Below are 26,989 nucleotides of genomic sequence, written 5' to 3'. Positions count from 1 at the left end.
GAGTTGATAGACAGGTTCGCTGTCCACAAGGAGCTAACGGTCTAGAGGGGGAAGCTCCTTGTCCATAAGGGGCTTTCATTTTAATAGGAAGAGCAATCGGCCCTGTGGAATTCAGTCCCTTTTTGTCACTGAGGTCATCTCGGCCCTGGGGTCATCTCGTCTCAGCACCGCAGACGGCAACAGTTCCTTCCCCAGAAAGGGCTTGGAAAACCTGGAGCTTCGTTCTCACCCGGAAGCCGGATATTTTGGTACACAGGCCATGTCTGCCTTTTCCCTTCGCTTTGAGCACGGGCCTGGAGATCAGAAGGTCATGGGTTCTAATCCTGACTCTGCCACTTGTCTGCTGGGTGGCCTTGGGGAAGTCACTTCTCTGGGCCTCAGTTACCTCATCTGTAAAATGGGGATTAAGACTGAGGGCCCTATATGGGACGGGGGCTATGTCCAACCTGATTTGCTTGTATCCACCTCAGCGCTTAGTACAGTGCTTGGCACATAGTAAGTACTTAACAAATACCATAATAATGATTATTTGTAGGGATGGGATTTGCTCTTCTGGAATCCAGCTCTTGCATGAAGACAGTTTGGGCCCAGGGCCTGCCTTCCTGTGAAGTCGGGGTCTGCTGGGTGCCCTCGCCCCAGGTGGGATCCGCCTGCGGCTACAGCTTCCACCCTGGCTGTCTCAGAGCAGCGACAGGAATGTGGAAAGGAGGAAAACCGCGGCCCACCTGCTCTCCGTCCCTGCTCCAATCCCACCTGGAATCCTGCCCCCGAGCTTCTCCTCAACGGATACCCAGGGCTGTCCTTTTCCCTTGGCCTTTCCCTTCCCCATTTCCCTCTCCTTGCCCTCCTTCTTTTTTATAAAGTATTTTCGCGCTTAATAATAATGTTGGCATTTGTTAAGTGTTTACTATGTGCTGAGCACTTGTCTAAGCACTGGTGTAGATATAGGGTAATCAGGTTGTCCCACGTGAGGCTCACAGTCTTAATCCCCATTTTACAGATGAGGGAACTGAGTGCCAGAAGAAGTAGAGAAGCAGCGTGCTCAGTGGAAAGAGCCTGGGCTTGGGAGTCAGAGTTCATGGATTCTAATCCCGGCTCCGCCGCTTGCCAGCTGTGACTTAACTTCTCTGTGCCTCAGTTACCTCATCTGCAAAATGGGGCTTAAAACTGTGAGCCCCACATGGGACAACCTGATCACCTTGTGTCCCCCCCCAGTGCTTAGAACAGTGCTTTGCACATAGTAAGCGCTTAACAAATACCACGATTATTATTATTATTATTATTGCTACTTGCCCAAAGTCACACAGCTGACAGGTGGCGGAGCCGGGATTAGAACTCATGACCTCTGACTCGGCGGAGCCAGGCTGCTTCTTTAATGTGCCAGGCACTGTACTGAGCACCGGGGGTAGATGTAAGCTAATCACCATGGACACGGTCCCTGTCCCCCTTGGCCTTCCCAGCTTTAATCCCCATTTTGCAGATGAGGTCATGGAGGCCCAGAGCAGTGACCTGACCGAGGTCACACAGCAGACAAGTGGCAGAGGGGGGGATTGGAACCCAGAGCCTTCTCCTTCTGAGGCTGTTGGTTGGGAGCCTCCCTAGCTTTCCAATTTCTCTTCCTTTTGATTTTAAATGGTGAGCAGCACTGGCCTGAGGACTTTGGTCATGGTGAGGGGGAGAGGGTTCTGTCCCTCAGGAGCCCTTTACTGGGCAGGATTGTCTCTATCTGTTGCCATATTCTAATAATGTTGGTATTTATTAAGCGTTTACTATGTGCAGAACACTGTTCTAAGCGCTGGGGGAGATACAGGGTCATCAGGTGGTCCCACATGAGGTTCCCAGTCTTCATCCCCATTTTCCAGATGAGGGAAACTGAGGCCCAGAGAAGTGAAGTGACTTGCCCACAGTCCCCCAGCTGACAAGTGGCAGAGCCGGGATAATAATGTTGGTATTTGTGAAGCACTGACTAGGTGCAGAGCACTGTTCTAAGCGCTGGGGGAGAGGCAGGGTCATCAGGTGGTCCCACGTGAGGCTCACAGTGGATCCCCATTTTCCAGATGAGGTCACTGAGGCCCAGTGAAGTGACCTGCCCACAGTCCCCCAGCTGACAGGTGGCAGAGCCGGGATTGTCCAGTCCGAGCGCTCAGTCCAGTGCTCTGCACACAGTAAGCGCTCAATAAATACACTGAATGAATGAATGATTCCCCCCCCCATTACTTCAGAGACCGTTAGCCCCCGCGCGGGGCATCCTGGGATTCCGAGTCCGCTCCCCCAGCCGGGCGCGGGCGGAGCCGGGCCGGGGGACTACAACTCCCGGGGTGCCCCGCGGCGGCGCCCGCCGGCCAATAGGCGGAGAGGATCCCCCCCCCCCCGGGGGCGGGGGGCGGCGGGCCAATGGGAGCGGGGGGCGGGCGGAGGGGATTGTGGGATTGCGGCGGCGGGAGCGGCGGGAGCGGTGAGTGATGCGCTGAGGGAGGAGCCCGGCCGGGAGCCGCCCGGAGACCCCGCAACCCCCGCAACCCCCGCAACCCCCGCAACCGCCCGCACTGGCACTTTCACTCCTCCTCGTCTCGGCCCCCACCCCCGACCCGAGCCCGCTCGCCCCGCAGCCCCCCCCCTCCCCCCGCGGCCTGACCACACCCCGCCCCCCCCCCCCTTCTCGCGCGACGATGGAGACCACGCATTCATTCATTCGCCCGTTCACTCATTCATTCACTCACTCGTTCACTCACTGGGGCAGCAGCGTGGCTCGGGGGAAGGAGCCCGGGCTTGGGAGTCCCGAGGTCGTGAGTTCGCCTCCCGGCTCTGCCACTTGTCAGCTGGGGGACTGGGGGCGAGTCACTTCACTTCTCTGGGCCTCAGTGACCTCATCTGGAAAATGGGGATTAACTGTGAGCCTCACGTGATTCCCCTGTATCTACCCCAGCGCTTAGAACAGTGCTCTGCACCGAGTAAGCGCCTAACAAATCCCGGCATTATTACTCACTCATTCACTCACTCGTTCACTCACTCATTCCTACGCTCATTCATTCACTAGGTCGTTCACTCATTCATTCAGTAGTATTTACTGATTCATTCACTCATTCGTTCACTCATTCATTCATTCACTGATGCACTCACTCATGCCCTCATTCATTCACTCATTCGTTCATTCATTCGCTCATTCGTTCACTCATTCATTCGCCCATTCATTCATCACTCTTTCAGTCATTCATTCATTCATTCGCTCATTCATTCATTCACTCATTCACCCATTCATTCATCACCCTTTCAGTCACTCATTCTTTCATTTGTTCATTAATTAATTCATTCATTCACTCGTTCACTCATTCATTCATTCACTCATTCATCCATTCATTCACTCATTCATCCATTCATTCACTCATTCCCTCAGTTGTTTTTATTGAGTGCCTACTGTATGCAGAGCACCAACATTATTATTAAGAGCTTGGGAAGTACAATTAATGCATAATAGTAATGATAATGGCATTTGTTAGGAGCGTGGCTCAGCGGAAATAATAATGACAATAATGTTAGCATGTGTTAAGTGCTTACTAGGTGCCAAGCACTGTTCTAAGTGCTAGGGGGGATACAAGGTGATCAGGTTGTCCCATGTGGGGCTCACAGCCTTAATCCTCATTTTACAAATGAGGGAACTGAGGCACAGAGAAGTTAAATGGCTTGCCCAAGGTCACACAGCAGACAGGTGGTGGAGGTGGGATTAAAACCCACGTCCTCTGTGTCCCAAGCCCGGGCTCTTTCCACTAAGCCACACTTCTTCTCCTTTGGGCCACAAGTAATGATAATAATTATAACTATGGTATTTATTAAGCACTTATTTTGTGCCAGGCACTGTACTAAACGCTGAGGTGGATACAAGCAAATTGGGTTGGACACAGTCCCTGTCCTACATGGGACTCCCAATCTCCATCCCCATTGTAAGGATGAGGTAACTGAGACCCAGAGAAGTGAAGTGATTTGCCCGAGGTCACGCAGCAGATTCGTGGCAGAGCCGGGATTAGAACCCTTGACCTTCTGACTCCCAGGTCCGTGCTCTACCCACTATACCACACTGCTTCTGTAATAATGATAATAGTGGCATTTAAGTGTTTACTTTGTGCCAGGCACTGTTCTAAGCGCTGGGGTGGATATAAGCAAATCAGGTTGGGCCAGTGGAAAGAGCACGGGCTTTGGAGTCAGGGCTCATGAGTTCGAATCCCAGCTCTGCCACTTGTCGGCTGTGTGACTGTGGGCAAGTCACTTAACTTCTCGGTGCCTCAGTTCCCTCATCTGTAAAATGGGGATTAAGACTGTGAACCCCACGTGGGACAACCTGGTTCCCCTATGTCTACCCCAGCGCTTAGAACAGTGCTCGGCACATAGTAAGCGCTTAACAAATACCAGCATTATTATTAGGTTGGACACAGCCCCTGTCCCTCATGGGGCTCACAGTGTCAATCCCCACTTGACAGATGAGGTCACTGAGGCCCAGAGAAGTGGTGTGACTTGCCCAGGTTCATGCAGCGGATAAGTGGCGGAGCCGGGAATAGAACCCATTGTTATTATTCTAAATAATCGTATATATTGAGTGCTTATTGTGTGAGCGTGGCTCAGTGGAAAGAGCACGGGCTTTGGAGTCAGAGGTCATGGGGTCGAATCCCGGCTCTGCCACTTGTCAGCTGTGTGACTGTGGGCGAGTCACTTCACTTCTCTGTGCCTCAGTTACCTCATCTGGAAAATGGGGATTAAGACTGGGAGCCCCATGTGGGGCAAACTGATTACCTTGTATCTCCCCCAGCGCTTAGAACAGTGCTTGGCACATAGTAAGCGCTTAACAGATGCCATCGTCTGTCTTCTCTAGTAGTCTCGTTAGTGGTCCCTGACTCGACCCTTGCACGAGTCAGGGGTGGTACTTGTCTTATTTGCTGATTGCCCCTCGATATGCACCCCACCCCCACCCCCCATCATTTAAAACAAAAAAAGGATGAACCCCCTTGGGACTGCTTTGTTCATTAAGCAAACTGTGCATTTACCTTATTTTTTTAAGTGTTATTTGCTTATCACTTACTGTGTGTCAGGCATTGTTCTAGGCACTAGGTAGATACAAGTCAGGCCAGATCCAGTACCTGCCCTACACAGGTCTAATAGAAGAGAGAAGAGGTGTTGAACCCCCATTTTGCAGTTGGGGAAATTGAGGCCCAGAGAAGTTAAGTGACTTGCCCGAGGTCACACAGTAGGTGAGTGGAAAAGCTGGGATTAGAACCCAGGTCCTCTAGCTCCTAGGCTTGTGCTTTATTCCTTAGGCTACGCTGCTTCCCTAGAGTCCGTCATCTTCAGAGAACCCCCTTGCCCCGTACGAACCCACAAACGCACGCAGCCTCTGCCCCTCCCGCCGCCACGAAACTGTTCTCTGACTGCCTTTTCCTACTAAATATAGCCCCCGGCGATACCGGAGAGACGCGGTCACGTGCCAAGCCCGGGCCGTGCGTCAACATTCATTCAGTCGTATTTATTGAGCGCTTACTATGTGCAGAGCGCCGTAGGGAAGAATCCCGCCTGGGGATGGCGAGTCCCTCTGGACCAAAGACCCACTAAAGCCTTAAACCGTTCCCACCCCAAGCCATGCCACTTCCTTCCCAAGCGCCGCCTGGCATAAGATCAAGAGAACAGACGCGTTCGCCCGGAGCCAAAATTCGGAGATCCTCCTAGGAACCTCCTACCTTGAAAACCTGATGGAGGCAATCCAGAGCTTATTAAACGGCCTTCAGGCACCGAACGCTTCATGTCTCATAAACCCTCTTTGAGCCGAGGGCGTATTTTGGCGTTTCAGAGTGCTTAGACCTGTGATACCCAAATCGTTTTGGCTGGAGGCACCCGAAATCACTTTTCCTGTTTTTGCAGTAATATTACTACTAATAAAACTGATGTAAATATGTTAATATAATAACACCGCTATTGGTTAAGTGCTCACTTTGTGCCCAGCACCGTACTAAACCCTGGAATAGGCACATGATAACGAGGGTGGGCACGGTCCGTGTCCCACTTTGGGCTCAAGTCTAAGTAGGAAGGGGAACCAGTGGTTGGGTGGCACTAGAAACGATGGGGGTTGGGGGATATCCTTCTTCCCTCGGTATAATTAGACTGCTCAACAGACCAAAAATGTTTTCAGTCTGTCAGATTTCAAATACATATTGTTGTGGTTTCTTTTTTTGCCTCAAAATTGAAAGAAAGGTGTGATTTTGAGTGCTGCCGTACATTAAAAAAGGAAAATAAAGTACTAAAAATACTTTTGAATCGCCGATGACAAAGAAAGTCAATATGAGAAATAGAAGAAATCCGGCCTGAACTCTCATATTCATCTCCATTAGTGAGATACGTTAGACTGATATCGATAGGTGACTTTTAATAGAATGCATGAACATTTCCTTTTCAACAGTCGTAGCACCCTCTGCCCCTCTCCCTGCTTATTTTAAAACGGGAGACGGGTACACTGTTTTACTGTATCCATTTTAAACGAACTAAGAAGGTAAAAATGAGTTCCAAAACCTGTGGCCATGGCCCTAGTAGTAATTTAAATGGAAGGAGAGATTTGGGAATACTAATATCTCGTAGAAAATCCACACAAATGCATTAAGAGAAAGGAGCTCAGAAGATCTGACAGCGTCTAATGAAAGTATTATCAAGTTGTACTCAACGATGCCACTATTCTAATTTAATGGTTTTCGTGTGCTATTTCCTCCCCTGGTACCCTTTCAGTGCCAATTTGTATGGTTTCTACAAGCGATCAAATAAAAACTACATATCTTGTGGGTGAACAGAGAAGCAGCGTGGCTCGGTGGAAAGAGCATGGGCTTTGGAGTCAGAGGTCATGGGTTCGAATCCAGGATCGGCCACTTGTCAGCTGTGAGACTTTGGGCAAGTCACTTAACTTCTCGGTGCCTCAGTTACCTCATCTGTAAAATGGGGATTAAGACTGAGCCCTGCGTGGGACAACCTGATTCCTCTGTGTCTACCCCAGTGCTTAGAACAGTGCTCAGCACATAGTAAGCACTTAACAAATACCAACATTATTATTCCCTGCCTGATAGCTGGGAATATATCGGGGTAATGGGTTACTCTTTAAGGCTTTGGGCCAGAATCGAATGCCTGAAAATAATGTGTGTGTGTCCGTTGGTGACCTCCCTTGTTTCCATTTAAATCTCTCTTGTCTCCCTTTAATTTGAGAGGCTCCAACAGGTGATTTCTTTCTTAAATGGTTAAGCGGTGAGAGGGGGACACAAACCCATGGGGATAGGAAAAGGAGGTAAAGTCTCGGTTTACTGATCTAAACTTGTCCAGGAAGGGATCTGTGCAACTACAATCTCTCCGAAACCATCTCGGAGAAAGCAAGAAAACATTTGGGCGGACAACCAGGGTGGGGGAACTCTAGGGAGAAAGAGCATCATGGCCTAGTGGATAGAGTTCAGGCCTGGGAGTCAGAAGGACCTGGGTTCTAATTCTGACTCCACCACTGGTCTGCTGTGAGATCTTAGGCAAGTGACTTCACTTGTCTTGTGTACGTGTTTTTAATTATAGATTACTTATTCATAGTAATGTCTGTCTCCCCCTCTAGACTGTAAGCTTGTTATGGGCAGGGAGCGTGTCTGCCAATTCTGTTGTACTCTCCCAAACACTAAATACACAGTGCTCTGCACATATTAAGTGCTCAATAACCACTATTGATTGATTGATTCTTTACCCCTCAGTTCCCTCATCTATAAAATGGGGAATAAGACTGTAAGCCCCATGTTGGACATGGGCTGTGTCCAGCCTGATTAGCTTGTATCTATCCCCGTGCTTAGTACAGAGCCAGGCACATAGTAAGCACCTAGCAAATACCATGAAAGTGAGAGAGAAGACTCACCCAAGCCCTAACCTGGTCCGGGAAAACGTCTCAGGTCTCTAGGACTTAGAAAAAAAAATCTTTCCAACCACTGATCCTTTAGGAGGGGAGAAGTGTTTAGGGAGCGGCGACTTCTTGATGCAGTTCTTCCCCTTTTAGCTACTCTGGAAAATGGTTGATCTTGTCACTGTGCTGTAGGGGAGATTATAGTGTTAAAACCAAAGTTGGATGGGTCACCATTTCAGATTTTAGAAGGCAGAATCTTTAAATTGTTCTTCTTCTCTAGGAGAAGATGGAGTGGGGTCAGGCAGAACCCTGGATTTACATGTCAGAAGATGGCTAGGGGGCCATTTTTCCCTTTCTCCAAGTCCCCTGAAGTAGGGACAATATCAACCATATTTATTGAGTGCCTACTGAGTGCTGAACAGTGTAATAGGTGCTCGGGGACGTTCAGGAGAAATAAAAATAGCATGACCTATTTGCCATCTATGTCAGTTTCCTCATCTGTAAAGTGAGGATTAAATACCTGTTCTCCCACTTGGGCTGTGAGCCCCATGTAGGGCAGGGACAGTATGACCTGATTATCTTGTATCTATTCCAGTACTTAGTATAGTACGAGGCACATAATAAGCATTTAACAAATATCGTCATCATCATCAACATCATCATCCCTGCCTTCATATAGCTTACGATATAATGAGGAAGACAGACGTAAATGAAGCAATATCCCATAGTTGCAGTAAGGAACTCGATATCGAATAATAGGTAAATGAATAAATAAGCCGGTAAATATGAGCGCTGAGGTGATTGGATGGGATGACCAGGACGGTGACGATCACCCTGGAAATACCGCTAAAGGAGATGCCTTTGTAGGAGGACTCCGAACGCATGGCGGAGCATGTTTTGGTGAAAACTGTGGGGTTGGGGGACTGGATCTCTTGAATATTGGTCTCCTGCACTCGGATCTGTACCCTTTGTCCACCTCCCACAGCTCCATAGTACTTACGTACACATCGGTAATTCCCTTTAATGTCCTTGCGGGCAGGGAATGCATCTATCAACTCTCTTATATCGTACTCTCCCAAGCGCTTATATCATACAGCCCTGAATAGATGCCATCGATTGAGTCTCCTGGGTATGTCCTCACTGACCTGGACCTGTCCAGGAGCGGGACTAGAAATAATGTCCTCTCTAAACCCAATTAAATTGGTGTCCTGTTACATCAGTTGAATCCTGGTGAGTTCCTCTGGTGTTCCAGCTGCATTTTTATGTATCCTTGGGTAGTTTTCCTTCCCCCAGGGCTCCAAGGGAGAAACCCCTCTCCGTTCCCCGGGTCTGGAAGAGGATGCCCACGGGAGAGGACTGTTTGCCCGCCCGAGCCCAGATCTCCGTGTCAGCTGGAGATGGATGCAGAGCAGAAGGCGGCCGCCACAGCTCCACAGGAGAACGACGAACTACCGGCCACGACGCCGGAGGAGGACGTCGGCGGCTCTGACTGTGAGCGGGAATCCATCTTGCAGGAGGGCGGCCCCGCCCCCGGCTGCTCCCAGCAGCCTGTTGGGCGGCCCTGCTCCCAGGAGGCAGCCGTGCCCCGGGAGGCGCTCAGCCGGCTCCGGGAACTCTGTCGGCGGTGGCTCAGGCCAGAGATGCACACCCGAGAGCAGCTGCTGACGGTCCTGCCTGCAGAGATCCAAACCTGGATCCGGGAACACCGTCCGGAGAGCAGCGACGAAGTGGTGACCCTGGTGGAAGAGGACAGCGGTGAGGAGCCAAGAGCCTTAGGAGGAGGCGGGGGGCTCGGTTCAGGGTCAGGAAGGCAGTTCCAAGAAGATGTGCCCTCCGGGACTCCACGTGAGCTGAAATTTGGGGGACCCAGCCTCTCTGTCTGACCCAAGATTGATTATCCTTTTGGTCGGTGTGGGCTGAATACGAAGCACGGCTTAGTGCATAGACCACAGGCCTGGAAGGACCTGAATTTTAATCCCGGCTCCACCGTGTGTCTGCTGCGTGACTTTGGACAAGTCACTGAATTTTTCTGTCCTCAGATACCTCATCTGTAAATGGGGATTAAGACTGTGAGCCCCATGGACGGGGACTGTATCCGACCTGATTAGCTTGAATCTACCCCAGCTCTTAGAACAGTGCTTGACGCAAGCGCTTTACAAATACCATCATTATTATTGTCTGATTTGGGGGAGAGATGGGAGGAGAGGGTTCCGGGGGGAGGGAGGTGGTGTGTGTGTGGGGGTCCCTGTCTCCTTTTGGAATCTGTAGTGTGTAGATTTGCGAGGCATTCGACACCCGTCTCACTCGCCGCCGTCCTTCCTCGGCCGAGGAGGCTTGGCTTGAGGGACAGGCCACCCTGGGCCAGATGCCATAAAAAAAATACATGGTCCTTGGTAAGAGTGAGGTGTAGGTCATCTGTACATGAAGTCAAAATGCCACCGTTTATAGGTTTGTCTCATCTTCCTGACAGTGGGTGAGAGAAGGCCCATGTGAGAGGGCTAGGTCCCTTCTGGCCCTAGGGCAACCGCGTGGTACCAGGAACTAATGGGTCCTTTCTCCTCTCTCAGTCCTGCCTGCTCCTCAGGAGAGCACCGAAAACCAAGAGATGACAACTTCTCTTTTTATGGCCAGATCTCAAGTGAGTTGCGGGCTCTCTGTGCCCATCCTAAATCTCGGTGTCTCCTCTGAGTGAAGTTCTATTTCATCCCCTCTTCCCTGCAGTGCTTTGCTTATGCCTCCCTCCGTCTCTGGAGTTCACTCTTCACTGGGAAATGTGGCGTGCCGAACGTTATGTCTTTTCGTCCGTGTCTCTCTTTCTCCCCGACTTACCTCTCTTCACCATCCCCAGTGCACCACCGTCCATCACATCATCTCTCCTGGGACCTAACGAACCTGCCCAGAGCAGGACAGAGGAGGGAGCTTGGGGGAGAGGGTACTGAGCGGGAGCTTCCTGCTATTACACAGGACCCTGACGTTTATTATCGTATCTGGCAGTCAGTGACTCTCCCCTACCTTCAAAGCCTAATTGAAGGCACATCTCCTCCAAGAGGCCTTCCCTGACTGAGCCCCGCTTTGCTCTTCCCCCACTCCTTCTATGTCCCCTTGACTTGCTCCCTTTATTCGTCTCCCCTCCCAGCCCCACAGCACTTAGGTACAAAGCTGTGGTTTATTTATTATTGCCTGTCTCCCCCTCTAGGCTGTAAGCTCGTTGTGGACAGGGAATGTCGCCGTTTATTGCGATAGTGTATCCTCTCAGGCGCTTAGTACACACAGTAAGCGCTGAGTAAATACAATTGAATGAATGAAAGTTTAAAGATCGGGGGTTGTTTCTCTTTCTCAGGACGAGTGGAGACGCCTGGATCCCGGTTCAAAGACTTGCTATAGGGATGTCACTTTGGGTAAGACCTGTTTCCCCTAGGGATTAGAGACTGTGGGATCTATAATAGTAGTTGTAATAATAATAGTAAAAATAGTGGTATTTAAGCGCTTACTATGTGCCAGGCACTGTACTGAGCGCTGGGGTAGATACAGGATAATTGGGTCGGACACAGCCCCTGTCCCACATAGGGGTCACAGTCTCACCCATTTTGCAGGTGAGGAAACTGAGAAGTGAAGTGAGAAGTGAAACAGAGAAGTGAAGTGACTTGCCCAGGGTCACACAGCAGACAAGTGGTAGAGCAGGATTAGAACCCAGATCCTCTGACTCCCAGACCCGTGCTCTTTCCACTGGGCATCGCAGCTTCCATGAGTTTCAGTGCCTTAATGTGCTCAGTGCCTTGAAGTTCCGAGATTGACTGCCGGAGCCGATGTGAGACGTGATCCTCTTCCCCGGCAGAAGAGAAATAAATGCCAAATTGCGGCCCATTTTCTGTTCCCTTCCTGAGAGAGTGTTGAAGGCCACCATTCCAATTCCTTGGCCTCTCCATTGGCGGGGCCAAGGGGCTGAACGATAAAGAATAAGTGTACCGGAGAAGTAAATTCTCACCCGCCCTTCCCTTCTGTTCCAGGAGGTAAAAATCACATGAATTGCCTCACAGATCATTTCAGGGGCCTGTTTCTCTGGTCCACAATCTGAAGCAGCCCAGCTGAGCTCCCGCTCGACTGTATTCATGATGAACTGATTGTTTTGGGGCTGAAACGGATGGAATTCTGGTCTTGTTTACTCACGAACAATCCAATTTAAAGCTTGTTTATTAGTCCAGAAAAACTTCGCTCCCAATAAAGGCTCCCATTGGGAATTCCCAACCTACTAACACATCTTGAACCGTGTCTCCCACCTCCCCGTGAACCTGGGAGGCTTCAGGAGACTTGTTGTTGTTTTCTGACTCAGGGAATCAGGCTCCAGACCCCTCGACCTGGGGACTAGGGGTAAAAGGGGAGTAGAGCAGAGGCAGAGGGGAGGAATGGGAAATGAGGAGAAGGTCATTGCCTTTTCAGAGGAGGCATTAAAGGGAAACCGGCCCTTTCCAACTGCATTGGTTTTATGAACTTCAGGGGGGTCTTGGGTCAATGGTTTGATTGCCTTTCTGAGGCCCCGCTCACTTCCGGGTTGAGGAAATCTTGCCCTAACCCTTTGGTTTTTTTTAATGGTATTTGTTAAGTAACGGGCACTTTGCTAAGCACGGGGGTAGGAACAAGCTAATCCGGTTGGAGATAGTCCACGTCCCGCTCGGGATCTCACAGTATTCATCCCCATTGTACAGATGAGGGAACTGAGGCCCAGAGAAGTGAAGTAACTTGCCCAGAGTCACACAGCAGACACATGACGGAGCCGGGATTAGACCCCGGGTCCTTCTTGGCTTCCAGGCCCAAGCTCTGTCCACTAGGTCACGCTGCTTCTCTAACCTGTGTCCTGTTTCCTTCCCCTCGAGTAGGATTTACGGTTCCCAAACCCGGCATGATCTCCTGGCTAGAGGGAGGGGAGGAACCGTGGATCTCGGGCTCCCAGAGCTCCAGTGAGGAGGAAATTCCGGGAGAAGTCCACAAAGGTGAGGAGCCGGTGACAGTGGTTTAAACACCATCAACCCCGGTGTTGAACGTGCAGGGGTCGCTACCCTACATTTCTACATTAAAAGTGAAATTTGAACCAAAGTTACGTATTGTTGCCTACTTTGTATATCCCATCAGTCCACGTTGGCTTCCTTGCCAACCCTGTCCCACAGCCTCCTGTTAGATCAGATCGGTGGCTTTCAGATTTCTCACAACTTTGGAGACCTTTCGAATTGTCTTTGGATTTCCTGAACCCCTGTCTGTTCTGTGCACCTGAAAATGCCTTTGCTCTCCTAACGCCTGACATTTTCGAGCACAGATTTTGCCTAGGAAAATGTCTTTTCAGGCCATTTCATTGGATTATTTTCTTGAAGAAACAAGATGGTGGACACCGGCCTAAATCTGAAAGTCATTCTGGCCTACAGGATCTAGGGTTGACTGTTCTTAGCCTTGGCTTGGGGGTCATTTTCCTGTTCTGCTGCTGCTCCTTCCCTGGTCTCATCCGCTCTTTCAAATCACACCCATATAATAACTCACCATTTCCGCCGAACCTGTTTCCCACTCGCACTCCTTTCTGACTTCAGCTGTTAAACTCTCCACCCCGGCCATCCTCTCCTCCAGGTCTGCACCCTCACCCCCATCTCCTTGATTGCTCGAAATAGCTCCCTACCATCTCAAGACCTATCCTGTTCCTCCTGTCCACCTTGATTTGGGTGAGTATTTCAGCCCGGGTCTTAGCTGGGGAGTCAGTGTCTATTGACAGCACTCCCCGCAGTCCAGACCAGCCCCAGCAGATCCCAAATGCTAAATACCCCCTTCGTTTTTTGGATTCCCACATGGGCAGAGAGCTCAATCAATCAGTCATATTTATTGAGTGTACGGACCACTGTACTGAGCGCTTGGGAGAGTACAGTGTAATAGAGTTGGTTGCCCACCCAAAAGGAGCCTTCAGTCTAGAGGAGGAAGTTACGGTCTCCCTAGCGGTCGAGTTTTCTGGGCTCTGCATCCCGAGTTCTTATCTCTAAGCTAAACGGGACCTTACTGCAGGGCCCCCGGGGAGAAATGGGGTTTCCAGAAATAGCGCGCTCTGAAAAGCTGATGATTGTGAGGCAAATCCATTTGGATGAGGAGTCAGTGTGAGTAAAAAAAAAGTGTCACAAGTAAAGCTAAAGTCTAAGGAATACCAGTTCCCACTTATCCAAGATGTCCAATTCCACCTGGAAGAGATTTCCCCGGTGGACCCTGGAGGCCCGGAGGCATGGCTGCTTTCCTCCTTCCCCAGGACCCTTTTGAAGTGGCCACGTTCCCATCCCTTTGAGGTTGGGGGATGGAGCGCGGCTTCCGCTTCCCACCCGCTCCCTCCCACTGCTTTGCCTTTTACGGGTGCTGGGGGAGTTCGGTCCCACAAGTGCACACACGCTCCCTTCCCCCAACTCTCCGGTTGTTACTGGCTGGCCTTTGATCCCTACCTCTACTTCGGCAGGAAGCTGGGAGAATGGGGAGGATTGGCAAGAGGCATGGCCAGTAGGTTTGTCTCTATTTGCATGCCTGGAATAAATTTCTCATGGAAAGTTTTGCTGTTGAATTTATCATTAGTGGTCGGGTTCATCAGTTTGTTTAGTGGTGGCCCTGAAAGTGCTCCTGCCCATTTTCCTGTCACCAGGCAACTCTCCCACTGATCTCACTTGTTCCCCTACCTCAAACGGATCTGAAAACTCTAATTTTTCCCCAGTTCCCGTTTCTTTCTTGCACCTCCCCCTTCAGCTACAAACCACATTTCTTCTCCACCAAGTCTAAATATTTATACATAAGTTTCCTGCCTCCTTTAGCTGTGAAAAGGTCTTCTCTTTCTCTTCCCCCACTCATTCCATTCTCTCCAAGCATCACTCTCAGCTTCTTTCCACATTGCAGTCTCTCCCTCGCCCCACCCCCTTCAGCCCTCCTCCAAATTCAAATGATGAACCTTCTCGCGGGAATAAATAGAACACAATTCCTCATTATGATTTTTCTGTTTCTCCTTAACGCAATTCATTCCTTTCCTGCGGCATCCATGGGTGATATCTGCATTTTGTTATCAATTCTTTCAGGTTTTGAGATGAGTGAGAATGAGGAGGAACATACGAAGCCGGACATTTCTGAGGAAATGGAATCACGTGGGACACCAATGGGAAGGTCCTCCAGGGCCGTCGTCCAGAATTCTTTCTGGAGCAAAGCCTCCGAGAGCAAACGTGGCGCGGAAAGTCAGCCGTTAGTCCCAGTGGGAGAGAGTCCAGGAAAATCCACTCCCGAGGAGAACGACAGAAGGAAATTCCCAGTTCATCCGGAAACCTTTACAGGAGAGCAGCTCTATATATGTTCCCAGTGCGGGAAAAGCTTCACTCAGAGCTCCCATCTGATGAAACACCAGCTCTCTCATTCGGGCGAGAAATACTACAACTGTGCTGACTGTGGGAAAAGCTTCAGCAACAGTTCCAACTTCATTAGACACCAGAGGACCCACACGGGAGAGAAACCCTATAAATGTCCCGACTGTGGGCGCTCATTCAGTCAGAGCTCAGCGCTCATCACCCACCAGAGAACTCACACCGGCGAGAAACCTTACCAGTGCGGCGAGTGCGGCAAGAGCTTCAGCCGGAGCTCGAACCTCACCACCCACCGGAGGACCCACATGGGCGAGAAGCCGTACAAATGCTGCGAGTGCAGCAAGAGCTTCAGCCAGAGTTCCAGCCTCATCGCGCACCAGGGCGTCCACACCGGAGAGAAACCCTACGAATGCCGTGAGTGCGGGGAGAGCTTCAGTTACAGCTCCAACTTCCTCAGGCACCAGAGAACGCACACGGGAGAGCGGCCGCACGGGTGTCCTCAGTGCGGCCGGAGGTTCAGCCGCAGCTCCCAGCTGGCTATGCACCAGAGGACCCACACGGGCGAGAAACCCTACCGGTGCCTTCAGTGTGGTAAAAGCTTCAGCCGGGGCTCCTTCCTCGCCATGCACCAGAGAGCCCACACCGGGGAGAGGCCCTACAAGTGTTCTGTCTGTGGGAAAGGCTTCAGCTGGAGCTCCGTTCTCATCATACACCAGAGAACCCACACCGGAGAGAGGCCCTACAAATGCCCCGCCTGTGGGAAAGGCTTCAGTAACAGCTCCAACCTCATTACGCACCAAAAAACTCACACGCGGGAGAAAGCCTATTAAAGGAGGCAGAAGGGCGCTGGGTTGGGAATAGGATTTTGCTAGGGAAGGGACATCCCGCAAGTATCTCGATGTGGAGGGAAATGGTTCCTAAACAGGACCCCTCTAAGTGGCTTCAGCCCACGTTCTAGGATTTTCCCCCGACTCCCAACTTGCTCAGGGCAGTGGTCTCCCATTAGCCTGGGAATGAGTGTCAGGAAACCAGGCTCCTGCCTCTGGCTGGACCAATAACTTCCTTAATTATTAGTCCCTTCCTTTTCCCTCTTGGGTATATGGGGAGGTCATTTCCATTCTCAACCAATCTCCTGGGTGTCTGGAAGAAGGAGAACCTGGCTGAGAAGTTTGGTGCTAATAAAAGCCTAGCTCTGCTCTCCTTCTCCCCACTCCCGCCCTTTGATTCCGTAGCACAGTCTTTTCCTTTCTTCCAACGTCTGACTGGGGACGGTTCCAGGCAATGGATAGGACCACACAAGTCGGGAAGATCTCAGCATGGGTAATCCGGTTAAATCAGCTAACTCACACCCAGCCCACTTCAGAGGGAAACATCTTCTGTTTGTCGAATGGGTCTCATCAACCGGCGGCATAAGCAGCGTTATTCCTCCTGCTCCCTTTGCGGTGTGATGGCACGGAGGGAATTCAGCTCTGCAGTTCAGTCTCTTATCGGCTGAGGCTTGTGAATATTCGTAGCCCACTCGGTAGCCATCTGTGGGGAACTGGTGGATGGTCCTAGATGAGGGAGGATAGCCTGTTAGTACTTAGAGAATTCACCCGTAGAACAAATCAGCCGGGGGGAAGGGAAGCCCGGTGGTTACTCGCTCACCTACTCTCCAGCAGAGAAATGGAAGCTTCGGTCCACGATGGGTTTATTAGAGAAGAAAGTTTGCGATGTCAGAATGTGATCATCAGCCGGGAGGATAGGTGTTAAGGCAGGTGGCCAGTATAATGTTCCTCCAAGAGGCCTCGGCGGCCGGGGCTCGACCGGACGGCAGGAGGGCACTGCTTATGCCTTGGGGTTCGCCTCCAGAGTAGCTCAGACGGGTGGATCCAACTGCCTCTTCCACCCTCCTGGAGGAATGTGTGCCGTGACTCCAGACGGACCCGTAGCCCTATGATCCTTTTAAGACTATGCCCGCAGTGTATATTCCTGCATTTATAAGTTCTCAGTGTTATATAGACCAGATGTAGTATTCTTTCGAGTAGCCAGTAATTAAGTCCTCCCCCGCCCCCATCCAGTCATTTGAGCAATACGAATTTACGTTTAACAAGGAAGAAGTAACTTGGACTCGATCTGTAATTGCAGGCCTCTGTCTTGGCGACGAGTAATTCGACGAGGCCTCTTTAGAGACGGAGTGCAGCGGGACTGAGGTTCCGTCAGACCAGGGTTAAAGTGACTCCGAGATTTGGTAGGGGAAGTCCAGCTGGGGGCAGGAAATGCTGAATGTGATGCCATCTGCTTCTCATGTGAATCTGAGCTCAGAATAAATCTTACAGTGAATATGATGCCCGGTTTTTGTGTTTCCATTTTGTTATCAGAGTAGCCTTTAGGGTTCTTTGTGGCTCAGTCTTATTGCGTGGATAACAGGAATAATTGACTTCGGGTAGGGGGTGTCTTCGGTAGAAACCCTGTCCTGTGGTAATGTGGGATATGAAATGATTGTAACAGATCAGGTCCAAAATGGGTCTTTGAAGACTCAATAATTGGTATTTGCAATCAGTCAGTAATTATTATTGAGTGCCTACTATACGCAGAAGACTGTTTGAAAAGCTCGGGTGAGTACAGTTGGCTAAGAGACGGGGTCTCGGTCCTTTAGGAGCTTGCAGTCTAACGGGGGAGACAGACCGGAGATATATAGGTCTCCAAGCAATCAATCAACGGTATAGATTGAGTGCTTACTATATGCAGAGCACTGTACTAAGTGGGAAAGTACAACAGAGTTGTTGAACACGATCCCTGCCCTCAAGGATCTTGCACTCTACAAGACGTTGAGCGAGGGTAGATGCGGTCGGGTGAGTTGCCACCAAAGGAAGAGTAGGTAGAAGCGCAGAGGGGTACAGATGTAAGAGCAGCTGGATGTGGCCTAGGAAGGTGGAACTTGATTGGGAAAGGCCTCCTGGAGGAGCCGGGATTTCAGGAGGGCTTTGAAGATGAGGAGAGCTGTGGTCTGGTGGATTTGAAAAGGAAAGCCCCGGCTTGGGAGACAGAGGGTCATGGATTCTGATTGGGGCTCCGCCGCTTGTGTGCTGTGTGAAGTTGGGCATGTTACTTCTGTTCTCTGTGCCTCTGTTACCTCATCTGTAAAATGGACAGGGAGACTATGAACCCCATGTGGGACAGGGACTGTGTCCAACCTAATTTGCTTGTATCCACCCCAGCGCTTAGTACAGTGCCTGGCACATAGGAAGCACTTAACAAATACCATAATAATAATAATGATGAGTGCCAGGAAAACGGACCCTACCCCACTACCCCAAACCAGGGCTGCCTGTTTCTTCCTTTCAGCCCCCTTCTCTGGAGGGAATCGGTCTCCTTCTGAGTCCTTGGATTGAGCCTCCCATCCTCTCCCAAGCTGGTGGAGAAGTTCACCCCTCCCTGGTCCAACGCTGGCCTGATTAAGCTGTCCACCCATTTCCCCATCGCCCTTCCTGTCTTCCAGCTGGATGAACAGAATTCCCAAGGCCGCTGAGAAGTGGGGCCTCGACATCTGGCTGGAGAGGGCCGGGATGAGCTCCTCACCCCCGAGAGGAGGAAATGAGGCGGGTGTCCACCGATGTCCAGCTGTGAAAGGCCGGGCCTCAGTCCCAAGCGGAGGGATTGAGATGGGGGGCCCGGCGACATCCAGCTGGATAGGGCCGGGGCGAGCTCCTCAGCCCCAGGAAGAGGGAAGGAGTTGGGGGGGTCTGCTGATGTCCAGCCGGAGAAGGCCGGACCTCAGTCCAGCGCTTAGAACAGTGCCCGGCGCTTAGAACAGTGCTCTGCACATAGTAAGCGCTTAACAAATACCAACATTAGGAGAGGGGAATGAGACAGGAAGCCCATCGATATCCAGCCAGAAAGTGTCAGTGTGAGCTCTTTGGTTTGCCTTCTCTCTTCAAACATACCCAACACAACTCCCAAAGTATTCATTCATTCATTCAATTGTATTTATTGAGCTCTTACTGTGTGCAGAGCACTGTACTAAGTGCTTGGAATGTACAATTGGGCAACAGAAAGAGACAATCCCTGCCCAACAACAGGCTCACAGTCTAAAAGGGGGAGACAGACAGCAGAACAAAACAGGTAGGATCTTCCAACATCCTCTCCTCCCTCTTCCTTGCCCACCGGCCCTGTCCCGTTTAGGTCTGAGCCTTCGATGAACAAACAGTAATTTCCCCATGCTCCCTTCCCTTCTGTGTCTCCTAAGCACTTGGATCTGTACCCCTTAAGCATTTGATATCCGCCCCCCACCCTCTGACCCATAGCACTTATGTATATATCCACAATTTATTTTAATGCCTTTCTTCCCCTCTAGACTGTGAGCAGGAACATGTCTACCAACTCTGTTATATTATACTCTCCCAAAACGTTCAGTCCATGTTTCCCTACTCCTGAAGAACTTCCAGAGGTGGCTCAGCCACCTCTGCATGAAACAGAACTCCGTTCCATAAGCTTTAAAACACTCAACCACCTTTCCCCCTCCACCTCACCTCCCTGATCTCCTACTAAAACTCAGCCCGCACACTTTGCTCCTCTAATGCCAACCTTCTCACTGTTCCCCGGTCTCCTCGATCTCACCTTCGACCCCTTGGCCACATCCTGCCTCTGGTCTGGAACTTCCTTCCTCTTCATATCCAACAGATGTTCACTCTCCCCACCTTCAAAGCCTTATTAAAAGCATATCTCCACTAAGAGGCCTTCCAATCACTCAATCAGTTGCATTTATTGAGACCTTACTGTGTGCAGAGTGCCGTTCTAAGCTTTTGGGAGAGTGATAATATAACAATATGACAGACACATTCCCTGCCCACGATGAGCTTACGGTCTAGAGGGGAATAACCCACCTAGGCTCTCATTTCCTCTTCTCTCACTCCCTTCTGAGTCTCCCTTGCTCTTGCATCTGAACCTTTTATTCACCCCTCTTTCAGCCCCACAGCACTTCTTACTTATCCATAATTTATTTAAATTAATGTTTATCTCCCTCTCTAGACTGTAAGCTCACTGTGGGCGGGGAATTGTGTCTACCAATTCTGTTACATTGTACTCTAGTAAGCACTTAATTAGTATGATTGATTGATAATACCGTCCTTGGCACATAGTAAGCAAATGTTACAATTATTATCATTACAACAAATATTGGGGTTGTGTCACCTGGTGTGTTTTGTTGTCAAAACAGGTCCCTTATCCCTAGCAGCTAACCCTCTGGATCCTGAGTACCAGACAAGGCAGGAGGGAAGAAGGTAATGAGTTATTTTCTCTAATTCCCCGCCTCGGTTTCTTGAAAGCCATGCCGTTTCAGTGGCAAGAACGATCGCTGCCCTTCTCTAGCCCGTAAGCTCGTCCTCTGGACTGTAAGCTCGTAGTGAGCAGGGAATGCGTCCGTTAAATTGTTAGAGTTGTACTCTCCCGAGCACTTAGTACAGTGCTCTGCACACGGTGAGTGCTCAATAATTAGACTGACTACTAACAGACTCTTATCAGATGAAGTGATTCTCATTCTTCTGTCTGGGAAGATGGAAGCTGAGAGGGAAGTTGACCAAATCATGAAGGGGATGGACAGGGTAAACATGGAAATGTTTCTCCCTGAAATCCACACCATCCAAATGTCTAATCGGGGGAGACAGATAGACAAGAACAATAGCAATAAATAGATTCAAGGGGATGAACATCTCATTAAAACAATTATCTTGTATCTAACTCAACATTTAGCACAGAGCTCGGCACATGGAAAACTTAACAAATTCCATTATTATCATGTAAAGGCTGAATGTACCCAGGAGGGCAAAATCACACCGTTTTTTCAAGCATCCTTTGTCAGAGACAGAATATGGGGCTAGATGAACCAGTGATGGACCACTGATTTGCCTATATTTGCTTAAATATTTTTGTGAGGTAACTTCAGTAAGGTGCTTTGAGAAACTCAGAGGAAAAAAAGCTGTAGGGTTAAGGGGAAGCAGCACTGCATAGTGGGTAGAGCACAGCTCTGGGAGTTAGAAGGCATGGGTTCTAATCCCGGCTCCGCCACTTGTCTGCTGTGCGGCCTTGTTCAAGTTGCTTCACTTCTCTGTGCCTCAGTTATCTCATCCATAAAATGGGGATTGAGACTGTGAGCCCCATGTGGGACTGGGACTGTGTCCAACCCGTTTTGCTTGTATCCACCCCGGCGCTTAGAACAGTGCCTGGCACGGAGTAAGCACTTAATAAATACCATAATTATTATTATTATTATTATTAAGTGGGGCTTGGCTGCCCCGGCGGCCTCCAGCTTCTGCTCCTTGAGATGTCTGTCCCGTGGGGGAAAATGAAAGAGTTAGCTCTTAGCAATGCCAAGTGCTTTTCATCGCTGCTACCAAAGTTCAATCATGGACAGAAACCAATTTTTGAAATTTCCTTGAGGTTGAAGACTGGCGTTAGGGCAAAGAGTGAGTTGAAGGGCAGAGTATGGCTTCCGGCCAGGATTGGGATTGGAGCTGGGGCTGCTGGGGCTGAGGTCAGCGTTGGGCTCAGATTAGATCCAGCAGTCAACGTCCGGCTTGGGTGATTCGTGGTATGGTATTATGGAATTTATTGAGCGCTTACTGTGTTTACTAAACGCTTGGGAAAGTACCACAGAGTTGGTAGACACATTCCCTGCCCGTGACAAGTTCACGGTCCAGAGGGAGGGGTGGACCTGAATTTATCAATAAATACAAATGTCATTGCTTGACTGACTGGTTAAAGGTCCCAACAAAGTGGAGGGGGTACTCATCGTTGAGGACCCCCATGGCCTAGTGGACAGAGGATGGGTCTGGGGGTCAGAAGGACCTGGTTTCTATTCCCAGCTCTACCACTTGACTGCTGTGTTACCTTGGGTAAGTCACTTCACTTCTCTATGACTCAATTACCCCATCTATAAAATGGGGATGAAGACTCTGAGCCCCGTGTGGGACATAGACTGTGTCTGACCTGCTTAGCTTGTATCTATCCCAGTGCTTAGTACAGTGGCTGGAACATAGTGAGCACTTAACAAATACCGTAAAATAGAGGACTAACGAGAGGAAATCTGAGAGTGCAGAGGCAAGAAGGCTCGCCTGGGCTAGCATTCTCCCCCAGATCTTCTGCCCCTCCTCAGAAATGCTTAACAAATAATGTAAAAAGAAAAAACAAAGAGATTGGAGGAGTGGCAGGCTGCCTGGTCAGAAACTCCCCGACACCCACAAGAGAGTTTCTGGTAACCACCAGTCTGGCCACACTGAGAGAACTGAATTTCTTAAACCCACTATAACCCCGCCCTCTTGAGAAGTTTGGTGTCCTCTTACCAAAAGAAAACAGAGCCTAGGTGCTCGAAGAATGGGAACACAGGAGCCGCCAATCCCCGGTGTAGCCAAGAGTCGATTCTTAGACTGGTGCGTCGATGGCCGCATTCGTAGCTCGGGGAGAGAAGTGCCGGGGTGTCTGTGCTTCGGCTGATGGGGGTGTTTTAGAGTGCCCCGCTCAGAGTGGAAACGAGCCCAATGCCCCGAGCGTCTGTAGTAGCCCGAGACCATTCCTCCCTACCAGACCCTCTCCCGAGCACGAGCCGGAGCTGGCTGGGCCTGCGGACTTCCGCTGGCGACCGGTGGAAGGCTTGGAGAGGCCTAATTTGCGTCCGCTGGGAGCAGGGAAGAGCACTTTGGGGTCCGAGAGGGCCCGAGGAACTGGCGAGTGGGGGAAGCTGGGAAATCTGGGGCAGAACGAAAATAAGCTGGAGATCTCAGGGCTTTTAGGAGCGGGACACGGTTCTCCAGTGGCAAGTACTGCAGGGAGGTGAGCCCAGGCTGGAGCGGACTAATGGTCTCCGAGCAGAGCCCAGACGGGGACAACTTATCCTGGCCACGTAACGAGGCCCCGGGAGAAAGCAGCCGCTTGAGGCCCATTAGGCTTTGGGGGAAATGTCTTTGTGGAAAGTTTACAGTTAAGGCCTGAGCTCTGGGGCTGGTAAGGCCACTCCTGGAGCAGAGGAGGGAATAGAGAGGAAGCGAATCAGTAATTAAAAGTTCCTTTGCCACCCCCAACCCTCTGCCTACTCCCGTCCTGTGAGCAGAGAATTGCCCTAGATGATGCTTCTCTGCCCTGAGGGAGCAGGGGAGTCAGATACGCAGGCTGAAGAGATCAGAGTCTGTCTTACGATAATAATATTTCTCATTCACAGCGTGGCTTAGTGGATAGAGCCTGGAGTCAGAAGGTCATGGGTTCTAATCCCGGCTCGGCCACATGCCTGCGGTGTGACTTTGGGCAAGTGACTTCACTTCCCTGGGCCTCAGTTACCTCATCTATAAAATGGGGATTAAGAGTGTGAGCCCTACCTGGGACAGGGATTGTGTCCACCCTGACTAATATATCTACCCCGGCGCTTAGTAAAATGCCTGGCACATAGTCGACGCTTAACAAGTACCATTAGAGAAGCAGCGTGGCTCAGTGGAAAGAGCCCGGGCCTGGGAGTCGGAGGTCATGGGTTCTAATCCCGCCTCCGCCGCTTGCCAGCTGGGTGACTTCAGGCAAGTCACTTAACTTCTCTGTGCCTCAGTTGTCTCATATGTAAAATGGGGATTAAGACTGTGAGCCTCACGTGGGACAACTAATTACCCTGTATCTATCCCAGTGCTTAGAACAGTGCTCAGTACACAGTAAGCGCTTAAATTCCAACATTATTATTGCCATTATTATTATTAGTGGTAGTAGTCACCTAGAATTTTTATCTTCTAAAGCTTTGTCACCTTGGACAACATGTTTTGTCCTCTGACAGCCTGATGAATGGAGAGGGGCAGGGACTATACTTTTTATTTTATAGGCAGAGAAGCTAAAGTCCAGAGATGATTTGTTTAAGGTCAGCAAGCAGAGTGAAGCCTCCTGACTTTCAATAATGATAATAATAATAATGACAATAATAATGATATTTAAGTGCGTGGCTCAGTGGAAAGAGCACGGGCTTTGGAGTCAGAGGTCATGGGTTCGAATCCCGGCTCGGCCCCTTAGCTGTGTGACTTTGGACAAGTCACTTCACTTCTCGGTGCCTCAGTTACCTCATCTGTAAAATGGGGATGAAGACTGTGAGCCCCACGTGGGACAACCTGATTCCCCTGTGTCTACCCCAGCGCTTAGAACAGTGCTTGGCACATAGTGAGCGCTTAACAAATACCAACATTATTATTATTAACATTATTAAATGCCCTCCACATGGAGCTCACAGTCTAAATGGGTCATTTTACAGATGAGGAAACTGCGACATAGTGAAATGACTCACCCAAGGTCCATCCGACAGGTAAATGGAGGAGTGGGATTATGAAGCCAAGTGACTCTCAGGCCTGTGCACTTTCCACTAGGCAACAGTGCTTTTCATTCTTTGCCTACAGGCACGGCTCAGGTTTCAACCACCCCAGGCCACAACCGCTTTTTGGATCCCACTGACATTGTCTGATGATTCGGCTCAAGGTGAGAGCACCCCACGATACCACCACCCTGGAGAAATAATTAATATCATCGTGTTAGTGCTTTACCCCACACATGAGCTGGACCAGCCTTTATGTTCCATCCCAGGGCTGTGGCTAAATCGATTCTCCTCTGCCCCCTCCCCACCTGAGCGTAGATTAAGCAATCCACAGCAAGTGGATCTTGAAGGAAGACGGGTCCACAGTTTTTGTCTGATTTTCAAGACGTAGAAACGACCCTCTGAGCAAAATAACCAAAGAAATTGTTGAACTGGGGAGGCAGTTTGGTTTAGAAATGGACAACACAGATATTGATGAGTTCGCTGCATCGCATTTGGAGGAATCCTAGTCCAATGACAACCGTAATGAACTTCAAAAATCCGACGCATTACGGCAAGGTGTTAAAGCGGGCCAGGCGAGGCTTTCTCTGACACTGAATAAAATCTTGGAAGCAAAAGTGGTTGACTCAATTTTCAAGAAAGTGGATGAATTCATAAATTCATTGAGAAGCAGCGTGGCTCAGTGGAAAGAGCCCGGGCTTGGGAGTCAGAGGTCATGGGTTCTGATCCCGGCTCTGCCAATTGTCAGCTCTGTGACTTTGGGCGAGTCACTTAACTTCTCTGAGCCTCAGTTACCTCATTTGTAAAATGGGGATGAAGACTGTGAGCCCCAAGTGGGACAACCCGATCACCTTGTATCCCCCCAGCGCTTAGCACAGTGCTTTGCACATAGGAAGCGCTTAACAAATACCAAAATTTATTTTTATTTATTTAAATATGATTGAAGAAGACTTCAGTGGAGAGAGGAGTTAGAAGGCGTGTGGAGGTTTTGGAAAGAATTAGACTGCTACGAGGTGCTTTAAGAAAAGAAGAAGACTGCTGCTCCAGCAGAGTGGAACAAATTCTTCCCTGAAGTTGCAAACTCCTACACAGTCAGCAGAACAAATTCCTTTTCCCGCAGCCTTGTGCAAAGACTCATAGTCATATTGCAACAATTCATTTGTTTAGTATTGTGTCATGCTTTGAATAACTTTAATAAAGGTCATAGAATAATTAAGTAATGTTCATCCCTGCAGAAGGTGGTAGCATTTTTCAAACATGCATTCAATACTGTTTACTGTGCTGCTGTTTGGGAAGGGACATTTTTCCTGCCCTGAAGAAGTTTACACTCTAATAACCTGTAAAATAATTTCTCTTCTGAGGTTCTAGAATGGTTCTTAATACATAACGTTGAAGTTTTTAGGAAATAGGAACCCAGGATACACAGCCTGGTTGTATCACGGAGCACCTCTGGATCTATTTACTCAGATGCTAAACTGATGCGTCTATGTGATGAAGCTTGGTAAAACAAATATTTTTCAGGGACAAGTTAAAGCCGGAGCAGCTGTCCTTGAGAGTGAATCGAAGCTCCTAAAATGGGAAAAACAGGAGAGTCACAGCAGCGGAACATCGGGAACATGCAGTACGTCCCCGGAACAAGTGAGAGAACAGCTTGGAAAATACTGATAGGAGCAGGATCGTCTGGAATGCTGTAATGTTAGAAGTCTGCGGAGAAGGGCAGGACAGTTGAACCTACCAGCTCCACCCAAATCCTCACATTTCTCAACGGCCAAAGGACTCTCTGATGCATCCCTGAGGAAACTGCCTACCATACGGGGGCGGTCCGGCGAGGACCGAGGAGGGAGGGGAGTGTTCAGACATGGCCTTTCTGGGGAATCCGTTGACATTCTCCGGTTTCCACTTGTGGGGATCAGCTGCAAAGATGCCCAGGGCAGAACGACCCTCTCCCCAAGGCCCCTGTTGGGAAATACAAAAAACTGGAAGATGATAATAACAATACTAAAGTACTTGCTATGTGCCAAGCACTGTACTTAAACTCTGGGGTAGATACGAGTTAATCGGATCAGACACAGTCCCTGCCTAGCACGGGACTCACAACTTGAAGGAGATGTTTATGAATCTAGATGTGTACACCCGAATGGAGAACTAAAATAACCTTCGCAGAACTAAAACAAACTTTTACAATAAACAACCCCCAAAACTACTGCTACTGTACTCCTCCCCTGTTCTCTCTCCTTCCCTCCAGGCTCGCCTCTCCTCCTGCCTTCAGGACACCTCCACTTTGATGTCCTCCCGCCACCTCAAAGATTGAGCTCCTTATCTTCCCGCTCAAACCCTGTCCTCTCCCTGACTTTCCCGTCCCCGTGGACGGCCCGACCATCCTTCCCGTCTCACAGGCCCGCAACCTTGGTGTCATCCTTGACTCCGGTCTCTCATTCACCC

General features: G+C 49.9%; 1 protein-coding gene and 1 long non-coding RNA gene across 2 annotated transcripts in view; both read left to right on the top strand.

Annotated features, from left to right (window-relative positions):
• LOC100084474 (zinc finger and SCAN domain-containing protein 2-like) overlaps positions 1 to 17,567 on the top strand; it is a 29,824-nt gene extending 12,257 nt beyond the window's left edge. The window contains exons 6-10 of the mRNA XM_029065981.2: positions 9,087 to 9,643; positions 10,456 to 10,526; positions 11,229 to 11,286; positions 12,763 to 12,876; positions 14,965 to 17,567. Coding sequence (XP_028921814.1) covers positions 9,087 to 9,643; positions 10,456 to 10,526; positions 11,229 to 11,286; positions 12,763 to 12,876; positions 14,965 to 16,070 — 1,906 coding nt within the window. The 3' untranslated portion in view covers positions 16,071 to 17,567. The remainder of the gene's footprint in view (positions 1 to 9,086; positions 9,644 to 10,455; positions 10,527 to 11,228; positions 11,287 to 12,762; positions 12,877 to 14,964) is intronic.
• A 2,812-nt stretch (positions 17,568 to 20,379) lies between these two features.
• Positions 20,380 to 26,750, top strand: LOC114812143. The gene is made up of 3 exons (XR_003759788.1): positions 20,380 to 20,501; positions 24,633 to 24,711; positions 25,494 to 26,750. It is a non-coding gene; the product is annotated as an uncharacterized LOC114812143 (long non-coding RNA).
• The last annotated feature ends 239 nt before the right edge of the window (positions 26,751 to 26,989 follow it).

Source organism: Ornithorhynchus anatinus, chromosome 5 (genome assembly GCF_004115215.2).
Source record: "Ornithorhynchus anatinus isolate Pmale09 chromosome 5, mOrnAna1.pri.v4, whole genome shotgun sequence".
Classification (NCBI taxonomy): Eukaryota; Metazoa; Chordata; class Mammalia; order Monotremata; family Ornithorhynchidae; genus Ornithorhynchus; species Ornithorhynchus anatinus.
This window is presented reverse-complemented; position numbering and strand designations above follow the sequence as displayed.